Genomic DNA, 17405 nt, shown 5'->3' with positions numbered 1-17405 from the left:
CAAGCGAACCTCCAACTATTGTTGGTTAAACTCATACATGAAGTTAGCTAATTCAAAAGTACAAATGCTCTCGACATTGAGAATGCGGCGATTCTTAATATAATATGGAGGGGCATCGCGACCGTGTGTTTGCAATGACCATATACATTTTACATTTCATCGCCAATACATGATAGCCTATACCATATATGATATAATGGTTGTACAGAAATTGTCATTTAGCATTGATTCGAATAAAACGGACTTGATGGACTGTTCCGCTGATTGGATATCACGGAAACGTTGTATATTAAACAAAAATTGGGTACTTGGTCTTCTGCACCATGGTTAAAGATTGCGTACAGAGAAATGCATTACGGCCAGACAAAAAAAAATTATATTCCTAGAAATAATATTTCGGCATGATAAGAAAATACAAGGTTCCAATCAAAGTTACAATATGGCATTCTTTGCTTGGCTGCTGCCAGTAAGAATGCACTTTACCCGCTCCAGAAACTGCAGTACCAGGTTCTCCGTATCGATCATTGCTCGGGCTGCAAAAGTGTGTTGATGTGCGACCAACAATTCGCTACTCAAGGGTGTTGTAAACATAAAAGGTATGAGGAAACTATAAATTGTCATGTTTCTGTATCAAATAAATTCCGGTCACTGTCGCGCTAAATTCAATTATTACTTCTTCTCTTTGGAATCTGGAGGTGGCGCGTCCTCGTTGTTGAACTACCATGTTCAAACGCATCGCGCTCTATCCAGTACAATCAAGCATAACATTTTTTTTGCAGTACTGTTAAATACAATTGAATAACATTTCGTCTTTTTATGATTGAACACGTCAGAACTTCTACATTGCGAAAGCGATTTATATTTGAAAAGACAATTCGTCACGATCACGATCATATTTGTTCGGTGATTTTGAAAATCTAACAAGCTTCTTGAATGATTGGCAGGAATATATCGGCAGACTTCAGGTTTGTATAGGATATGCAATTCCGATTTAAACGCTCAAAATTGCATCGCCGACGGAAACATAACGACAGTATTAAATCACTTTCCGGTTCAATCAAACAGATCATACATTTACGTTCAATTAGGTCGTTCCGCCAGCGTCAATCTTTGCGTTAAAATTAATAATTATGAAACATTTACCTATGTCTGAGGTGATATAAGATCACGATTGTTGCAGGTGTGCCAGAAGTGGTGCGCTGTCAAATTAGTTTTTGATCCTACGTAGAATTAAGAGTTGTGTCACTAATACTTTTTACTTGACAATATCGGGAATGTAAAAAGTATGTGTAGTTTAGCCTCAAAATCTACTGAAGCAGAAGCAAGGAGCATCCCAAGTACAAAGTAGTGAAGCTAGTCATAACCTGCTTGAGTGCTACGAAAAAGTAGAAATACTTCGTAACTGATGACCACTTCTGAGTAGCGCAGCCTATACATTATACAATACAGCGAGCAATCAGTTTTTCAATCAGTTTTTTTTATTAATATTTTCATCATTTCAAAACATCACAAGACTGCGATACAATGAAAACATAGGAAGGTGTCGAAACAACTTGGAGTAGCCTTCAAGATCAGATACCCACCTTATAGCCTAGGGCCTAGGCGAAGTAAAGAAGAGGCGTGCACAGTAGCACACTGAATGAAAAGTAATGCAGAGAATATAAGACGCAAGCGACAAAATGAGGCGGCATGTGGCGGAGGCCGAGGTCGATGTTAGGTCGTGGTCCGATAATCGTGAAGGCTGGCTAGTATTCATTTAGAAGAAATTGCTTGTATTTCGACTTGAATGCGGGCATGCTCGACGACTGTCGGATAGCCGACGAGATGCTGTTCCACATTTGGGGTCCGGCATACTTGTTAGAGCAATGGGTTTTCTTGTAGTCCGTCCTGATCAACGTTCAATGCCAAGAATACGAAGAATAACATGCCCGGCAATGACCATTGGGCAACCCAATACTGTGATATTGCATCAGGGAAATTTTAACCCTTATATACTCTAGTGGTCGCTGCATTGTCGGCAAAAGTCGATCGCGGCCAAGTTATACTTTTGCAAGCATGCATAACCTATCATCATCGGAAAGTAATAATTATCATTTGTAATTGTTTGTTGGTGTCGCACTTAAATGATCATCATAGATGTACGACTGCATGCCATTAAAATAACACAGAGAACATCTTCAACAAAATATCAGGCATGTAATCCTGGCCTATGTAATCCTGGCACGCTAAGAAATGACTAATTAATGAGATCTCGATCAGTCATTAAAAATTTACACTAATCTCGGCATATTGATAGAAACATAAATTGACACGCGTTTTGACAAAATGATAGTCAGGTCACGGGGCCGTAACTAAATCGTGCACTGTCGTATAGATCAGATCACCTGGTATAGCACAGAGTTCTATAGCTAGAAAATTTTCAGCTTTTCGAAATTAGATTAGAATTGGAATTATAGCTACACAGTATTTTCCAAATTAGATAGGAATCATAATTGTAGATACACAGTTGTTTCAAAATTAGATTAGAATTAGAATTACTGAATTCACGAAAACATGGAAATTGAATCAATCTCCGTTCGCATCAAATCAGACTCATAAGCATGAGAATCACAAATGTCGTACGGCAAGCCCCGCTCGTTTCACATATAGGCTACTAAACAGTCATCCGTGTAGCATTTTCAGGAAAAGCACAAATTAAATTACAATTAAAATTGGAGCATGGAAAATTTGTTAATTCTATTAGAATTAGAATTAGAGCTAAGAAACATTTCATAAATTAGGCTAGAATTAGATTACCAGCATTTCGCTCTAAAGAGAACTAAAATTATATTTTGTAGCTTTCCAAGTCTGGTTTGGAAGTTCACCGCGAGGCCGTCACATATAAATTTGGATGTTATATGCACAAGTGGGTGATTTTGAATATAACCTGTTAGCAACTTCTATAGGGATAACATAAAGATATATAATAACTAGTGCGATGTTTTGACATGACAAAAAGAAATCAAAATTAGGTCAAAATTGTAGCGTTAGATCAAAAAATGTGAAATTGTTTACAAAGTTAAAACTTTCTTGCAACTTGCATTTCGTTCGTATCGTAGATTTTGCACTGTTGGTGAACTTATCATTTGATATTTTACATCTTGTAGCCTACTTTATAGGCCTTCCGTTGTAGGCGGCCCATTGTCTGCTCGTTGTGAATGATAAACTTTAGAATGAAACAAATAGGTGAAGGCTACATGGTGTTATGCTCAACGTGAACGTACCGCAATATCTCAACTGCAGCAAGACTGCGTGGGCATTGCATGCTGGTTCTTATATCAAGAAGCGTAGCCGTCGTTACACTAACACTGTTGTCCTACCTTGCCAGACATTGCTTCATTGATCATTTGATACCATCGTTTTTGTTTTTCTTTTGTTTTGAGGTATTCATGGTGTTTGTCGACTACTATGGCCATTTACACCAGGCCGATATTCTTCTTATTTTCCGTAACTGCACGGCCCACTCCTAGGCTTTTGTAAGACACCGCTGACGGGGATAAGGTGGCGAGGAGGAGCCTAGGTAAACCTCCAACACTTAGGTATCGGAATTCGGAAGTCGACCTAAGTCGGACTCGAACCCGTACCCAATGGTGTTGCAGCCGCGGATTATACCACTGCGCTATCTCGCCACGCATTTTTCTTAACTACCGTAACAATTTTTACAGTCAGACTGTTTAGAGTCAAGTGGATCTGTTTGATGCTGGTGTGATCAGGCTAGATGACCTTCACGGTCTTATCGATCATTCCTATCTAATACCGAATACTGTGCATGCATATTTTCTGTACCACCACCACTGCCGTGTGTTATGTATTTTGGTTGGATGAAAATAAAGACTCTCTCTCTCGCGCGCGCCACTGCCACTCTCTGCGCGCACCATTGCCAGAATGAAGCAACACGGTTTGTCACCAGCAGTGTACAGTGTACACACAACTTCAATGTTGTCAGCCAACAACTGCTGCTGTTGAACGTTCCTTCTGCATTCTTGGCAAGCTACTTAGTAAGGACAGACACTTTCTACCCGAGAACGTAGGAAAGTATCTTTCGTTGTACTGCAAAATTTTTAAAATATTTCTACCATAATGCGTAATGTAGCTACTGGAATTCATCATAGGGCCCAATTTCGTTAAAATAAAGTTTTTTCATCTAACATTTGTCAGTTTTTGAGGGAAATAATTTTTTTTCAGGCCAAACTACTTCGTGAGAACAGACAGTTCCAACCAGAAATGAAGATAAGTACTGCAATTCTAACATTATGTGGGAAAACACCTAATTTGCATGCGTGACGTCAAATTTGGTCAAAATTAAGATTTTGTTGGTCAAAATCTTTGTTTTTAGGTGAAAAAAAAATCGCCGTAATGAATACCAAAGTTATCACTTCTGTCCGGCAAATTCGCGAGATGTGATTCAAGTGAATATTTCCTATATAAGAGTCAATGGAAAGTATCTATCTCTGCAATCGCGAACAGTTGAACCTGTCAGAACCGTCCTGACGATGAGCTAGTCGACATTACCGGATTCCGGCGAACGGATGAATAGCATTTTTGAGATCGATCGATAAAATGACTATATGAGGCGTTCGATCGCATATGTCAGGCGCATTTCATTCGTGACTTCTTACTAAGCATGTTTGGCAAGTATTCATTCAACTTCTGAAATGAAAGTGCTGGTTTGCGTGCAAAGCGGTTCGCAAGGAGAGTTACTGCTGCAGTCTTACATCCGTCTTTTTTACAAGCAAGGCGACGAGGTCGTTGTGTTACATGTTGCGCGCAAAGCAAAATTGCCAACGTTTGCTCACGGTGGCGGGATCGGATACGTTGGAATGAAAGCGGAGGTTGCCATGAGAGATTGGTGGCAGAAGATCGAGTCTACGAGGAAGAGCTACGAAAAGATGTGCTCAGATTTCGCGCTGCGACACAAGGTTATTATCAAAGAGACCGAGTACGGTATCGGCGAAAGCATCGTTGAAACAGCTGCTAAATTTGACGTCGATATGATCGTGATCGGTTCCAAACGTCATGGTTTTCTTGGAAGGATATTCCTGGGATCGGTAGATGACTATATTAAAACGCACTCAGCCTTACCTATGCTTGCATGTCCAGTGATGGATGTCTAAATTGACTGAGATTGTTATCAGCGCCCATACACTGGGAAACGTAGTCTCTACTACATGAGTGATGTAGCTATATTTTAGTCTAGAATGCGCAGAATAATATAATTACAGAGCTCTTATCAGTTTGGCGATACGATATGGGGAACTCTACATACATTACCGATGTTCGACATGCAGGCTTAGATTACTAAGTTCGATGTGCATTTTTAATACGAGAATATATATCTTATATAATATTTGGTCTGATGAAGTTGTTCAGCAGTGTACAAATTTTGGACGCTTCGATTTTGTTCTTTGTGAACTTTGTGTTGAGAGTCTTAACACCATCTGCGGTTGTAAGACCAGTGTTGTTATCTCTCAAGGTTTTGGACAAAAATAACAAGAAGTTTTGAAATTTATGACAACAGTAAACCGCATGCATTGGACATTGCACAGCACATACGATACAGCACTCTAATTGAATTCGTCTTACCATTCTTTGACATAAGACAATGTTGTCATGTATTTTACTAACCCCAAATTGAGTGTAAATATAAAGCGAAAATCATATATACATTCAGGTTAATCACACTATTGTCTGGATTTAAAACACTATATCACTATATGAATATGGTCGATTTCGTGGACGCTACTCAGAGATGGTGCTGCAGCCTCACAAATGATGTAGGCCTACTCAACAAACAAAAATGACGTCACAATTCAGAATTTGAGAATATCAATAAAAGGTTCTTCTTGGGAACATAGGTCAAATTGTGATCGTAAATCGTATATGATCCATTTTTCAATTCGTTTTCCCCGGAAACAAATTATATAAGACTCGGAAAGCAATACAAAAATTAGGTAGCTTATGGAAGCAAATTGTTAGATAACGCTCAATATTTTGAAAATTTGTACGGAAAAACACATGCGGGTATATTAAATATCATGTTTATTTTACTCGTTTGTCTTAGGTCTCCGATAGGTGCGTGGAATTGGCGTTGATAGATATGGACAGGCCGTGTTATTTTTGGCATATGCCAAAATTGCCAAAAATAACTTATTTTTGGCATTTTTTGATATTTATTTTTGGCAGTTTTGGCATCGTCCTCTAAATAGATAGTTTCAGCCTCGAATTAGTCACAAAAACGCTTTATTTGGGCTAGTTTGTCAAAACACACCACAAAATGTGCAGCATCCACGTATAATCAGTGCCAACAAACAATAAGAAGAAGAAAAAAACTAACGATTTCATAGGTTAATAATATCAAACGAAACCACAAAATGTGCAGTACCCATCGGAATCGGTGCCACTAGCCTAAGCAAAAAAAAAGAAAGAAAAGCCTAACAAACACGCTCAACAGCTGATTGTTACAGCTGTTGAATAGACTTAAATCGTTGGCACTGTAACAGTGCTTCCAAACTCGGGTCAGCTAAGTTTCTCCTAAATTCATTTCTCGCCCAGCGAATCTGGGAAATATCGGCTTCAACAGTAGCCATTGAAGGAAAGAATGTTGCCAGTCATCCCCAAAAGGTTTTCAGAGCTTCAAAATCTTTGGAGAGCCGAACCGGCTTCCATGCATCATGAAAAGAGATCACTTCGCCAGTGCCATCGATCTCATCGCGGAAATAATTTTCTTCCCGATCATTTCTCAGGAGTTCCCTGTGTTGTTTCTCAACACATTCTATTTAGTAGCCCGCCTATCATTTCTCCTTCAGTCTACCGATATATTTTCGGAGGACTTTTGTCACTACAAATGGCTTTAATATTACCAACTCGCATGGAAGAGTCCTGGGAAGGTTAGCGTGTTAAAGAACATTGACGCAACAAGACTGTCTGGCAAAACGAGACTATGCAGCTCAGAAATAGCCAGACAGTTTCTTGCGTCACAATGTTCATCTCGATCACAATGCAGAAATCGTGGTTGATTTTGGGGGTTCCAGTTCCAGGAGCAGAATATAATTTATATTTTAATAATCAGTACTGCGGCAGCTTCTCATTGATACCAGATTTATCAAATTTAGTGCTCGACAAGCCGTCAAAAATGGTCGTAATATTGCCTTTGGGCAAATGGAAAGTATGACGTAAACCAAATGCAGTCAGCCGTTCAATCTCGCTGCGCCCACACCATTTAGGACAGCATGCTTTCACCCCTAATGGGTGGGCTGGACCCAGATTAAGAAACCTGCCTTTCACAAACGCTCTTCTTGCTTGTAACGCGGTCCTATTAACACAACACCATGAACGAAATACACTATTTGGCAGGCCGTGTTATTTTTGGCATATGCCAAAAATTGCTTATTTTTGGCATTTTCAAATTTTTATTTTTGGCAGTTTTGGCATCTGGCTCCTGAAATGCCAAAAATAACACGGCCTGGATATGGATATTGAATACAGTTTATTTGAAATGTTCGGCATGTATGGCATATAGCAGGGGTGGGCAATTATTTTCCTCTGCGGGCCAAATGAGAAGTAATAAATACATTGGCGGGCCGAGTGAAATTTTTTAGCTTCATTCTCCAGCCGATTTTTATTTTATTTCTAGATTACATTGTTAATAAATGCTGCTCAATGAATGTGTTGATATAAGGTAATGAGAAAGTGATGGTTAATTAAAAAATATACATGCCGTCATGATACGAAATAATGTTTTAAACATGATACATTTTACCTCTCTTTAAAGCCCTATCCACGTTCCTCTATTAAGACTCTGAAACAGTGGTTCTCTAACTTTTTTAGGCACGCCTCCATTTATGATAGTGAACAATTTCGCGCCCCTTATCATAATATCACAAAATATTAAGAGTGTAACCAGAATGCTAGCAATCCCACCGGATAGTTTGATGGCATGGAAGATTATGACTGTTGATGAGAGAATTCTGAAATATCAAAGTAGGACAATACACAGAGCAACAACTATAAGCTGGAGGCATTTTCAATAAACTTCGACTTCGCGCCACCCTTCCGATGCTTTCACGTCTCCCAGTACGAAAACCACTGCACTAAAATGTATATGCAATAGTACAAAGCTGATTGTCCTGGTCGATGCCTTCCGAGCAGTGTGCAGCTCAAATTGCCTTTATGTTGAGCGAAGCTTGCAGTTTTTATGAACTTCGCCCTACCTTGACCGAGTGTTTCGTGCTTTTGTCGTAAGACCTACTTTAATTGAAATCCTTAATCTCGGCGACATGCTCGGCAAAAACTGAAAGGACGGGTTTACCCATGACTCCTGTATACGAATATTTAGTGCTCTAAATTTTAAACCTTCTTTGAATTTCAGTGTTCGGCTTTCTTTTTTTGACATGCCCGGTAATCCTTTATGATTGATAGATATGATGAGTCATATAGTAATCGCGAGCACTGATTCACTTGTTTTACGAATTAGGAATTTGGAAACTTATCACGTAACAAATTGAAACACATACCCTATATAATCAGGGTTGTAACCAAGTCACAGGGATCCGAGTCACAAGTCAATCTCTATTTTATAGTTTTGACTCGAGTCATTTTCAATTCACCACCGAGTCAAGTCCGAGTCCAAGTCAGCGAGCAGAGGGTCGAGTCCGAGTCATGGGATTATGACTCGAGTCCAAGTCATTGCGTTGACTACTCAGTTTCCAGTTAAATTCTTGTTAAACCCACTTTTTATGACTCTGTTTGGTGATATCGAATGGTTCGCATTTATATTATACTAATTTTCCTCATATTTAGCAGTTTCTGGTCGCATTTGCAAGTACCAGTACCAAGAGACGAAATCCCAATAGTGTGGTCTGGTTACTTTACTATTCTTCGAAATCACAATGGTCTTGGCCGTCTGAGTTCTTGAGTCATATGACTTGGTTCAAATCATGCGCAATGACTCGAGTCCAAGTCGAGTCAATACACAGATTACCTCGAGTCGAGTCATTTCTGTATTTTAAGAAAATGAGTCGAGACCTCAGAAAATCGTGACTCGAGTCATTGCAACCCTGCGTATAATGCGTAATGTGACAAATGCAATAAGGAAGGGTTGAACTAAACTTTATGGAAAGAGTGATTTCTTGGGGTGCGACGCGCGATACCAAGCTTTTTGCGGGCCTGACACAGGGTATTCTGTGCAATTATTTTGTACAATGAAACTTATGAAAACTAGCGAGCAAAGGGATCATTATGAATCATTAACAAACTTGAGAACAACAACATTAACCAGCCCCTGCCTGTAACTATGCACTGTGTGAACAACTGTGGGGCCTGAAATAGTATGAACTCATTCAATTGTCAATATCGTGACAGAGGGCCTATGTTCCCCGGTGAGTCGGCAGGAATGACCAATGACGAAAGTGTCGTTTATTAGCTTTTTATCATTCAACAACATCGACATCACGAAAACGGAAATACATGAACTAACGAATAACGAAATGAATGAATAATGAATAAACATCCCCAGTTTACTGTAATATCACAAAAATGTTATTACTCTCGGCTTGACGAACAGCGGTGATATCGCTACCAAAGGGAAAAGTTTATAGGAACTGTGTACTTGCGAATGAAGTACATCTCAATAGTATCTGCCGCGCTTTGCATGATGATAATGAGGTTTTGCGAGTTTGACGCCCGCATAGCTCTGCATCAGAGGCGGGTAGTATCCACGTTGATCACGTGTACACCAGTGATTAAATTGGCGTGGAGGGTGGTTATTTCCGTACGCGGTAGTCATTTTCACGCCGTGTCCTTGTCCGTACCTATTCCGGTCTGCTCTTTGAACGACCTGCGTTGACCTACCGCTAATCATGCGGCCGTACATTTTTGCATTGGAACTGCTTCGGCCATTTTTTGATACCGCCCGCTCAAATCTCTTGAACCGGGATGTGCCTGGGTTGTGTATGAAATCGGTCGTCGGTCTTGGAAATCCTGACGGTTTACGTTGAGCACTCGACTTGCGATCAGATTCCGTGCCAAGTTCTTCACGCTCCCTCTGGTTTCGTACGTTATTTTCCTTGTCTGCTCTTTGATCACGCATGTGCGAATTTGTAAACTCTACGAAGGGAATTGACACTTCATTGAGTCCGTTTGTGGGAAGTTCGTGCCTGGCTCGTTTGACAAAAATCGACTGAGGTTGGGATCTGTCGTGACGTCGTTTAGAAATCTCCAATCGCGCCGATATATAGGTACCGGTTGCAATGTTGTCATTGAATGTCGGACCGTTACTGCCGATATAATTACACAACGCATTACGGTAATTGGTATTCGGCTTTTGGTGGTGTTGATGATTGAATTCCCGGGGCGTCTGTGATTCGCCAAATTTCGGCTGGTTCTCCTTTGGATATTGCAACGCATCCGCTGGAACAGGCATGCGAGGATTCGATATAACGCGCCACAATCGCTTTCTCGCCAAACCGCTGGCGACTATACTCTCGAAGATCTGCAGGACGACCCGCTGCTCACTTTTGGATTCCAACAAATTATCTATCAACTAGTAGAGAAAAGAAAATAAATTGTAACTTACTGTTTCTGTCGTATATGGGTACAGTCGACTCCGCTTTATTCGGACAATTTGGTTCAGTCCACTTTTGGCCGAATTAAGCGGAAATCAATTACTCGTTATATGGTCGTGCGTAAAGGCAGACAGCGCATTGGAGATACTGTAATGGTGCGTATTTTATGAATTGCAGCTGCGCAATACTGCGGCAATTGGCACTGATTGCATAAAACGAGCATGGCTTATACGTTATACCTTCTGGTTAGTTGTATTGTAAAGTACGGTAGTTCGATACCAAACGATTCAAGAATTACTCTATACCGTGCCAGGGGTGGGCGGACCTGTTTTATGCTCGAGCCGCATATCTAAAATCTTAGTTTTAAGAGAGCCACAAGACAAAAATTCAAAAATACCAATTTATTACGCCGCAATGAAAAGTTTATTATTGTGTGGCGATACGATGAGTATACGCCTGCTGGGTTGCAAGATGTTTGAAATCAGGCTGATTTGACGTCAAAGCAGTACGGAGCAGTTCTTTTAAGTGCTACCGAGCAGCATTTAAGGAAGATTTCAACTCGGGAATCTTATTAGTCTGTAAATCTGTCTTTTTTGGATAACTCGTGGCAAAGTTTTGGTGTTTGATTTCGTAATCACGTTTCAAGTTACTTATGGCTTTGTAATTATAGAACGAATCTTGACAAATTAGGCACAGTGACCGACATTAATTATAACTGAATGCAAACTCTTTCTCCCATTCTGTTTTAAAAGTTATATTTTCCTGTTCATACTTTCTTCTGGTGCAAATACCGTTTAACGACATTTTCTTGGTTAAACTTTGCAGTTATTGCTAGCCTTTAAAATACAAATGGTAGAGCCGTTTTCACTATTGTTCCTTGGAAATAATCGTAACCTGCGCTGCCGTGATTAATTATTTATCAAGTTCATTGTTAAACTAAATGATTTATCATCGATTGATGACCATGACCACCATTGTTGCAGGTGAAACGTTCATGTGAACTAAATTTGAGAAAGCTATTGCTATAAGTTCTAACCCTGTAGCACCCTCCCTAAATTCTAGAAGTGTTACGAAAAAGGAAAGTTCTATAACACGAAAACAATACGCATTGTTACGTGACAGAATGCATCAGTTTATAATCCGCTTAAACTTCCCTAGCAAAATGGCGAAACGCATGTTCGTTTGATTGTTTTGAGGTATTCATGGCGTTGTCGACTACCATTGTCATTCACGCCAGGTCATTTTTATTCCGTAACTGCCGACTCGGCACGGCACCGCCGACACGGCCCACTTCTAAGCTTTTTGTAAGACACCACTTTCGCGGATGATGTGGCGAGGAGAAGCCGAGATAAACCCCCTTACGTATGCACTTGAGTGTAGGAATTCTGAAGTCGACCTCGGTCGGACTCGAGCCCGCAACCCATTGGTGTCGCAGCCGCGGATTACGCCACTGCGCTATCTCGCCACGCGAGCCGCATGTGCAATTGTGCAATCATTAAAGAGCCGCATGCAGCTCTTTCGGCCATTGATTGCGGTTCTTTAACATGGGCTACCTCGGAGCATAAATTTAGGGCATTTTGAAAAATTCCAGTTGGTGATAATTGAGCTCTTTACCGAACATACTGCCAGGACCGTAACTACCGCACCCCAAACCCGCCTCGAAGGGCGGGGGGCCAAAATTATTTCGTAAATTAGCATAAATAAAAGATTTTTTTATGGAAATTTATGCAACTTTAAAAAACATTCGCGCACGATTTATACAAATGAACATTTCGGCGTCGGCCAATATGAAGACATACAAAGCACCAAGACATATACAGTTTTAGGCCATGTAGCATGCCACTCCAAGAAGTGAGCCAGGGGCGGCGAGTAAACCTGGGCCGAAAAGGACTTATATGCTGACCGAAAACTTCGATATATATATACAAAGGCCTATATGTTTAAGTGTCCATATGTGCCTAAATGGCTGGCGCCGAATGTTCCTGTCCTGGTAATCTGAACCCCACAAGACAAATGCCTACTCGCAATATCTTTTGACATAGCAGACAGGACGTCACGAAATAACATCATGTAATGAAGGTATTATACTGCCCGAATATGTTTAATTATTATTTAAGGGCTCTACCTACACCTTCCAAGGCACCTCATTCAGATCTACCGGGAAATCTGATTACGTGAGCAGGGCGGATAAAAAAATTGATAGCAACATATATGCAATTTCCGCTTTAGCGCGTTTAGGCGAAGTAAGGCGTCTCACTAAACTACACAATGAATATTCGTTATAAGTAACACGACTATCCTGATGGGGGTCTGGGGGGGGGGGGGGGTGAAGCTCCCCGGAAGTTTGGTTCGTCACCCTATGGGGGGCCCAAGACCAACGTTTTTTAATATTTTTTTGGGGGGGGGGGAGGCTGACGAAGTGCTGTTACGGCCCATCATGTTGCGTATGTGAGAACTCAACGTATAGTTACGCCTCCATCGGTACCAATTTCAACTCGATCGGACGTCTATATTGTAGAGTTTATGGCCAGGATATAATTGCTTATGCCAATTTTAATATAGGATACCTCCGGATACCATAAATTTAGGGCATTTTGAAAAATTCCAGTCGGCGATAATTGAGCTCTTAACCGGACAATCGGACATGTTGGGTATGCGAGAACTCGGCGTAAAAGTCCGCGTCCATCGATACCAAGTCCAGCTCGATCCACCACTATTGTAGAGTTTATGGCCAGGATACAATTGCTTAAGCACAGTGCACATGCACTCCAGTGGACAAGGGCATGCGTTTCGCCATTTTGCTAGAAATGTTTAATCTGATTATAAATTGATGCATTCTATCACGTATTTACAATATGCGTATTGGTTTTTCCATCAGCAATGGTGCATGGTGATCAATCAATGATAAATCATTGTGTTCCACTATGAACATGATAATAATTATGTCATGATCATTTCTGGGCTAACATGATGAATACGAATACGGCTCTTCCACGTGAATTGTAAAGGCTAAGAAGCACTGCAGAGTTTGGCCAAGAGAATGTCGTTGAGCGATAGTTGCCAGAGAAGGAAAGAAAGTATCAACAGGAAATTGGATTATTTAAAACAGAATGGGAGGAAGAGTTTGCATTCGGTGATTATAGAGGTAAGCCATTATGCCTTACCTGTCAAGATTCGCTCAATAATTACAAAGCTGGTATCTTGAAACCGAGCTGATCTCCCCCTTAGCAGCAATCGAAGGAACTGCTCCGCACTGCTTTGGCATCATATTCATATCAGCCCTGAGTTGAAACACCTTACCGCGTAGGCCAGTGGTTCTCAACCTTTTTTTAGACACGCCCCCCTTTACGATAGTGAAAAATTTCGCGCCCCCTTATCGTCATATCACAAAATCCAACCGGGATGCTAGCGACCCGAACAGATTGTTTGATGGCATGGAAGTTTGTTAAAAAAGTTAAAAAGATGTAATTTGGACTATATAGTCGCAGTGGAATCAAAGTGACTTATGTCCGTTTTACACATTTTGAGAAAATCGACTTTACGTACAGTTTGTATCTTCTTTCAGGCATGTATTAGCCCTGATTAACTTTGAATTAATGAATGAGACATCACCATGGCCAAGATATGGCCGAAATAATTGAAAATTTTTCAAATACCTGATTTTATTCAAGTTTTCAAAATGGACCTTCGAAATTTGAAAATTGGACATAAGTCACTTTGATTCCACTGCGACGAATATAGAGAAACACGCGTGAATTGGAGGTTTTTTCAGTTGACCGCTTTTCGCGCCCCCCTGCAGGCTGAGAACCACTGGCCTAGGCGGAGACGCACTGCAGCACCACGCAATAATAAACTTCATTCGTTAGCCTACATTTCGTTGTGACGGAATAGATTCGTATTTTTGAATTTTTGTGTTGTGGCTCTCAACTAAGATTTTTGATATGCGGCTCGCGCATGAAGCAGACACTGCTATATACTATCTACTATATTACAGTACTGTGTAAAACACGCATAAAGGGTTGAAATATTACAGTAATCGTTCAACAGCCGAAAGACTATTTTCACCTGATAAAAGTACTCCGCGAAACACTAGGAAATGTATTGCAAAAAGCTTTTCGCTAGGCAGAAAACTTCTCTAAACCAATCAGTGCTACACGACTGATGGAATTGTATCGAGTGAAAGCTTCGATATATATATGCGGGGCCTACGATACTAAGTATCGTACTAAGTATCGTAGGCCCCGATATATGATAAGATGATAGATGGATCGACTTTGTTTCACCATAATCTTGTGTTCAAACGAATGAAGTACCAGTACTGTATATTGTGTAATCTGAAATATCTAGCGTGACGGTAAGAATAGCGACCATGCGTCCGAATTAAGCGGAGTCAACTGTAATTCACTGAATGGGCTTACCCGCGTCAATAGTTGTACATACGACAGCAGAAATATATTCATTTCGGTCGGACGACGTGATTTTACAATTGAGACGAGACGCTGGAAAAGAAGTAAGATCATTAGGAAATTTACTAATAAACTGCCATGATTTCCAACCAGATTTCTTTGCTGGCGCATAAATATGTTTCTACCGCCCGATCTAATGATACTGTCGATATTGTTATACGCAGTGGCAGAGGTCATTTCCCCTTGTGACTTGACCACTGACCAAGTGACCATGTGACCACCCATAATACTGCACGAACAAGGACCAAGTTGGTCAAGAAATCGACTTCGTTGTGACGAGGGAGCTTCTATATTGCGGTGGTATAAAAACAATTAGATGAAAACTTGACAACTAGGGAAAGATTTTACAACTTCCGGCAGCTTCCTAAATACTCACAAGTTATGTAGTATGGTGTTTTCAGATGTTTGGGAGAATCTTATATCCCAACTTTTCTTCATTTTTTCATGCAACTCTTTTTGATTTTTCATGCATCTTTTTGCAAGTTTTTTCAATTTTTTATGCAACCAACTTTTTACTGGAAATATTTGGCACTTGATCACTTGATTATTTCAGTGTCGTTTAAATTTTAGGTCCTTTCCGATTTGACGTACATTCAGGCGAGACCGCCGAAAACTATATTGTCACCTTTCAGGCTATTGATTTCGTTGGGGTCGGCGACATTGAATTTTGCTATAGTGTCTTGGATGTGGAACGATTTGAGTACGGTACCTCAAGTTTCAGATTTGAGATATCGGCGTTAGCTTGTGAAAACTCCGGACCTATTAAAAATTTCACTCGTTTCTAGACGCATTTATCATCACGCCATATCAACTGATTTGTCTCAGTCGATAGTTTATGATTCACGATGAGTAGACAATGGCCAATTTGCAACAGTAGGCTCATAAAGTAGGTTACAAGGTGTAAGTAAAATGTCAAATGAGTTCATTGCGGAGTTCAGAGACGGTGCAACAACCCTCGCTACCATACCAACCATCGCTACCATACCAACCAATGAACCACGGAAGTGCAGTTTGCAAAAACTTTGTAAACAATTTTGACAAATTGTTACCTAACGCTACAAGTTTGACAAAATCTTGACTTAGTGATGACATTAAAATAAGCCTATTTCTTTGCAAACAGATATGCCTGTATTCACGCCGGAAAACGCCATTTGCCTTTCCGATTATTAGATCTGAATCAGGTATCGACAAATCAGTTTTTCTATCCCAGACATACCTGCAGTCGCGTCAACTGGCACTTCAAAATCCTAAGCGCTACTGTGTTGACATTACATCGATGTTCTTTGGGCGCATCTTCGCTACTTTTAGTGTCATTCGATGAAGGGAGGCAGGGCTCTACAGTAGCCGTTCTTTGAACAGGCAAGGCGTTACCGGAAGGTTTAAGTGGAGGCATCTTTTTCGGATAGTCGGGCGGTTCGGTTTGGCAAGCTTTGTCCGTCACTGCGATCGATGCCTGTTCCGCATTTTCCGATACAACCCCGTGCGACAACGATTCCTGGTAATCCATAGTCGAAGTTCCTTTACTCACCAACTGGCCCTGGTTCGTTGAGCGAAAATTGGCGACCAATCTCTCGAAACTTGACATCTTCATGTACCTAATTCGACCATACGGTGGTGGACGCGAGGGTAACAGCACAATTGTGGTCGTTTCGAAATCTTCCATTGCACTTCCTAGTTTTCACTCTGTAGCTATATGCAAAATCCTTTACGGGTGTAGTTGCAGCTGGACACAAGTTGTGTATCACTATCACTGCAACACCACAGCGGGCGTCTACTATATATATAAGCCTGATTATTCTAAGCAGAAGAAAGCAAAATCATATGCGCGCGTACTATCGAGAGGCACACATTATGCCAAGACTAACCCAATAAACGGCCTGTAAAACCTGTACTGGAACCCACGATAATTTATCTAATGATTTCCCGCAGGCCTAGCCCATACCCTATTTCTCTGACCAGCGTTCACTTTCCACATCCCAATAGGACATCAACCTTATGAAATGCCGCGTCGTTTAGTTAGATGATGCATTAAGCATCATACATTCATATCCACTTTTTCCATCAGATTACGTACCAATCAAAGAATGTAGGAGTCCTACATTGTTTGACAGTCGCAACAACGGAGTTGCCATTTCTGCATAGTGCATGGTTACAACTTTTCGAGTTCACGGGAAGTTGACGTTTATATGTCACGCATTGTTAATCTCTCGTAATACATTGCGATCTTCTCGATTTGCTATTATGTAATCGGAAGTAAAATTTTCCAAGGAAATGTGATGAATTCCGATAATTGAAATTTACAGATTGGGTTTGGGTTGTAATAGGCAGTGTATGGACA

At 40.6% G+C, this 17405-nt stretch overlaps 4 protein-coding genes across 4 annotated transcripts in view; 1 reads left to right on the top strand and 3 right to left on the bottom strand.

Moving 5' to 3' along the window:
• LOC145457416 (threonylcarbamoyladenosine tRNA methylthiotransferase-like) overlaps nt 1-17405 on the bottom strand; it is a 264970-nt gene that overhangs the window by 178897 nt on the left and 68668 nt on the right. The gene's annotated exons all lie outside the window — the stretch shown is intronic.
• Nucleotides 1-17405, bottom strand: part of LOC145457413 (kielin/chordin-like protein) — a 298320-nt gene that overhangs the window by 242452 nt on the left and 38463 nt on the right. The window lies entirely within an intron of this gene.
• LOC145457622 (uncharacterized) lies at nt 4695-5153 on the top strand. The gene has a single exon (XM_080335843.1). The coding sequence runs from the start codon at nt 4695-4697 to the stop codon at nt 5151-5153; it is 459 nt and encodes a 152-aa protein (XP_080191969.1).
• On the bottom strand, nt 9484-16917 carry LOC145457895 (uncharacterized). Its single transcript, XM_080336188.1, has 3 exons — nt 16284-16917; nt 15020-15100; nt 9484-10579 (listed from the first exon to the last, which is right to left on the bottom strand). The coding sequence occupies exons 1-3, from the start codon at nt 16728-16730 to the stop codon at nt 9665-9667; spliced, it is 1443 nt and encodes a 480-aa protein (XP_080192314.1). The 5' UTR covers nt 16731-16917; the 3' UTR covers nt 9484-9664.

The sequence above is a fragment of the Botryllus schlosseri genome, chromosome 15 (genome assembly GCF_051294905.1).
Source record: "Botryllus schlosseri isolate E-star chromosome 15, Bs_hap1, whole genome shotgun sequence".
In the NCBI taxonomy this organism is placed as follows: Eukaryota; Metazoa; Chordata; class Ascidiacea; order Stolidobranchia; family Styelidae; genus Botryllus; species Botryllus schlosseri.
This window is presented reverse-complemented; position numbering and strand designations above follow the sequence as displayed.

Coding starts and splice junctions, on each gene's coding strand:
- LOC145457622 (XM_080335843.1), top strand. CDS start 4,695: ATGAAAGTGCTGGTTTGCGTGCAAAGCGGTTCGCAAGGAGAGTTACTG.
- LOC145457895 (XM_080336188.1), bottom strand. CDS start 16,730: ATGGAAGATTTCGAAACGACCACAATTGTGCTGTTACCCTCGCGTCCA. Junction 15,101..16,283: donor GCCAGTTGACGCGACTGCAG/GTATGTCTGGGA, acceptor CTTCTTTTCCAG/CGTCTCGTCTCAATTGTAAA. Junction 10,580..15,019: donor ATGTACAACTATTGACGCGG/GTAAGCCCATTC, acceptor TTTCTCTACTAG/TTGATAGATAATTTGTTGGA.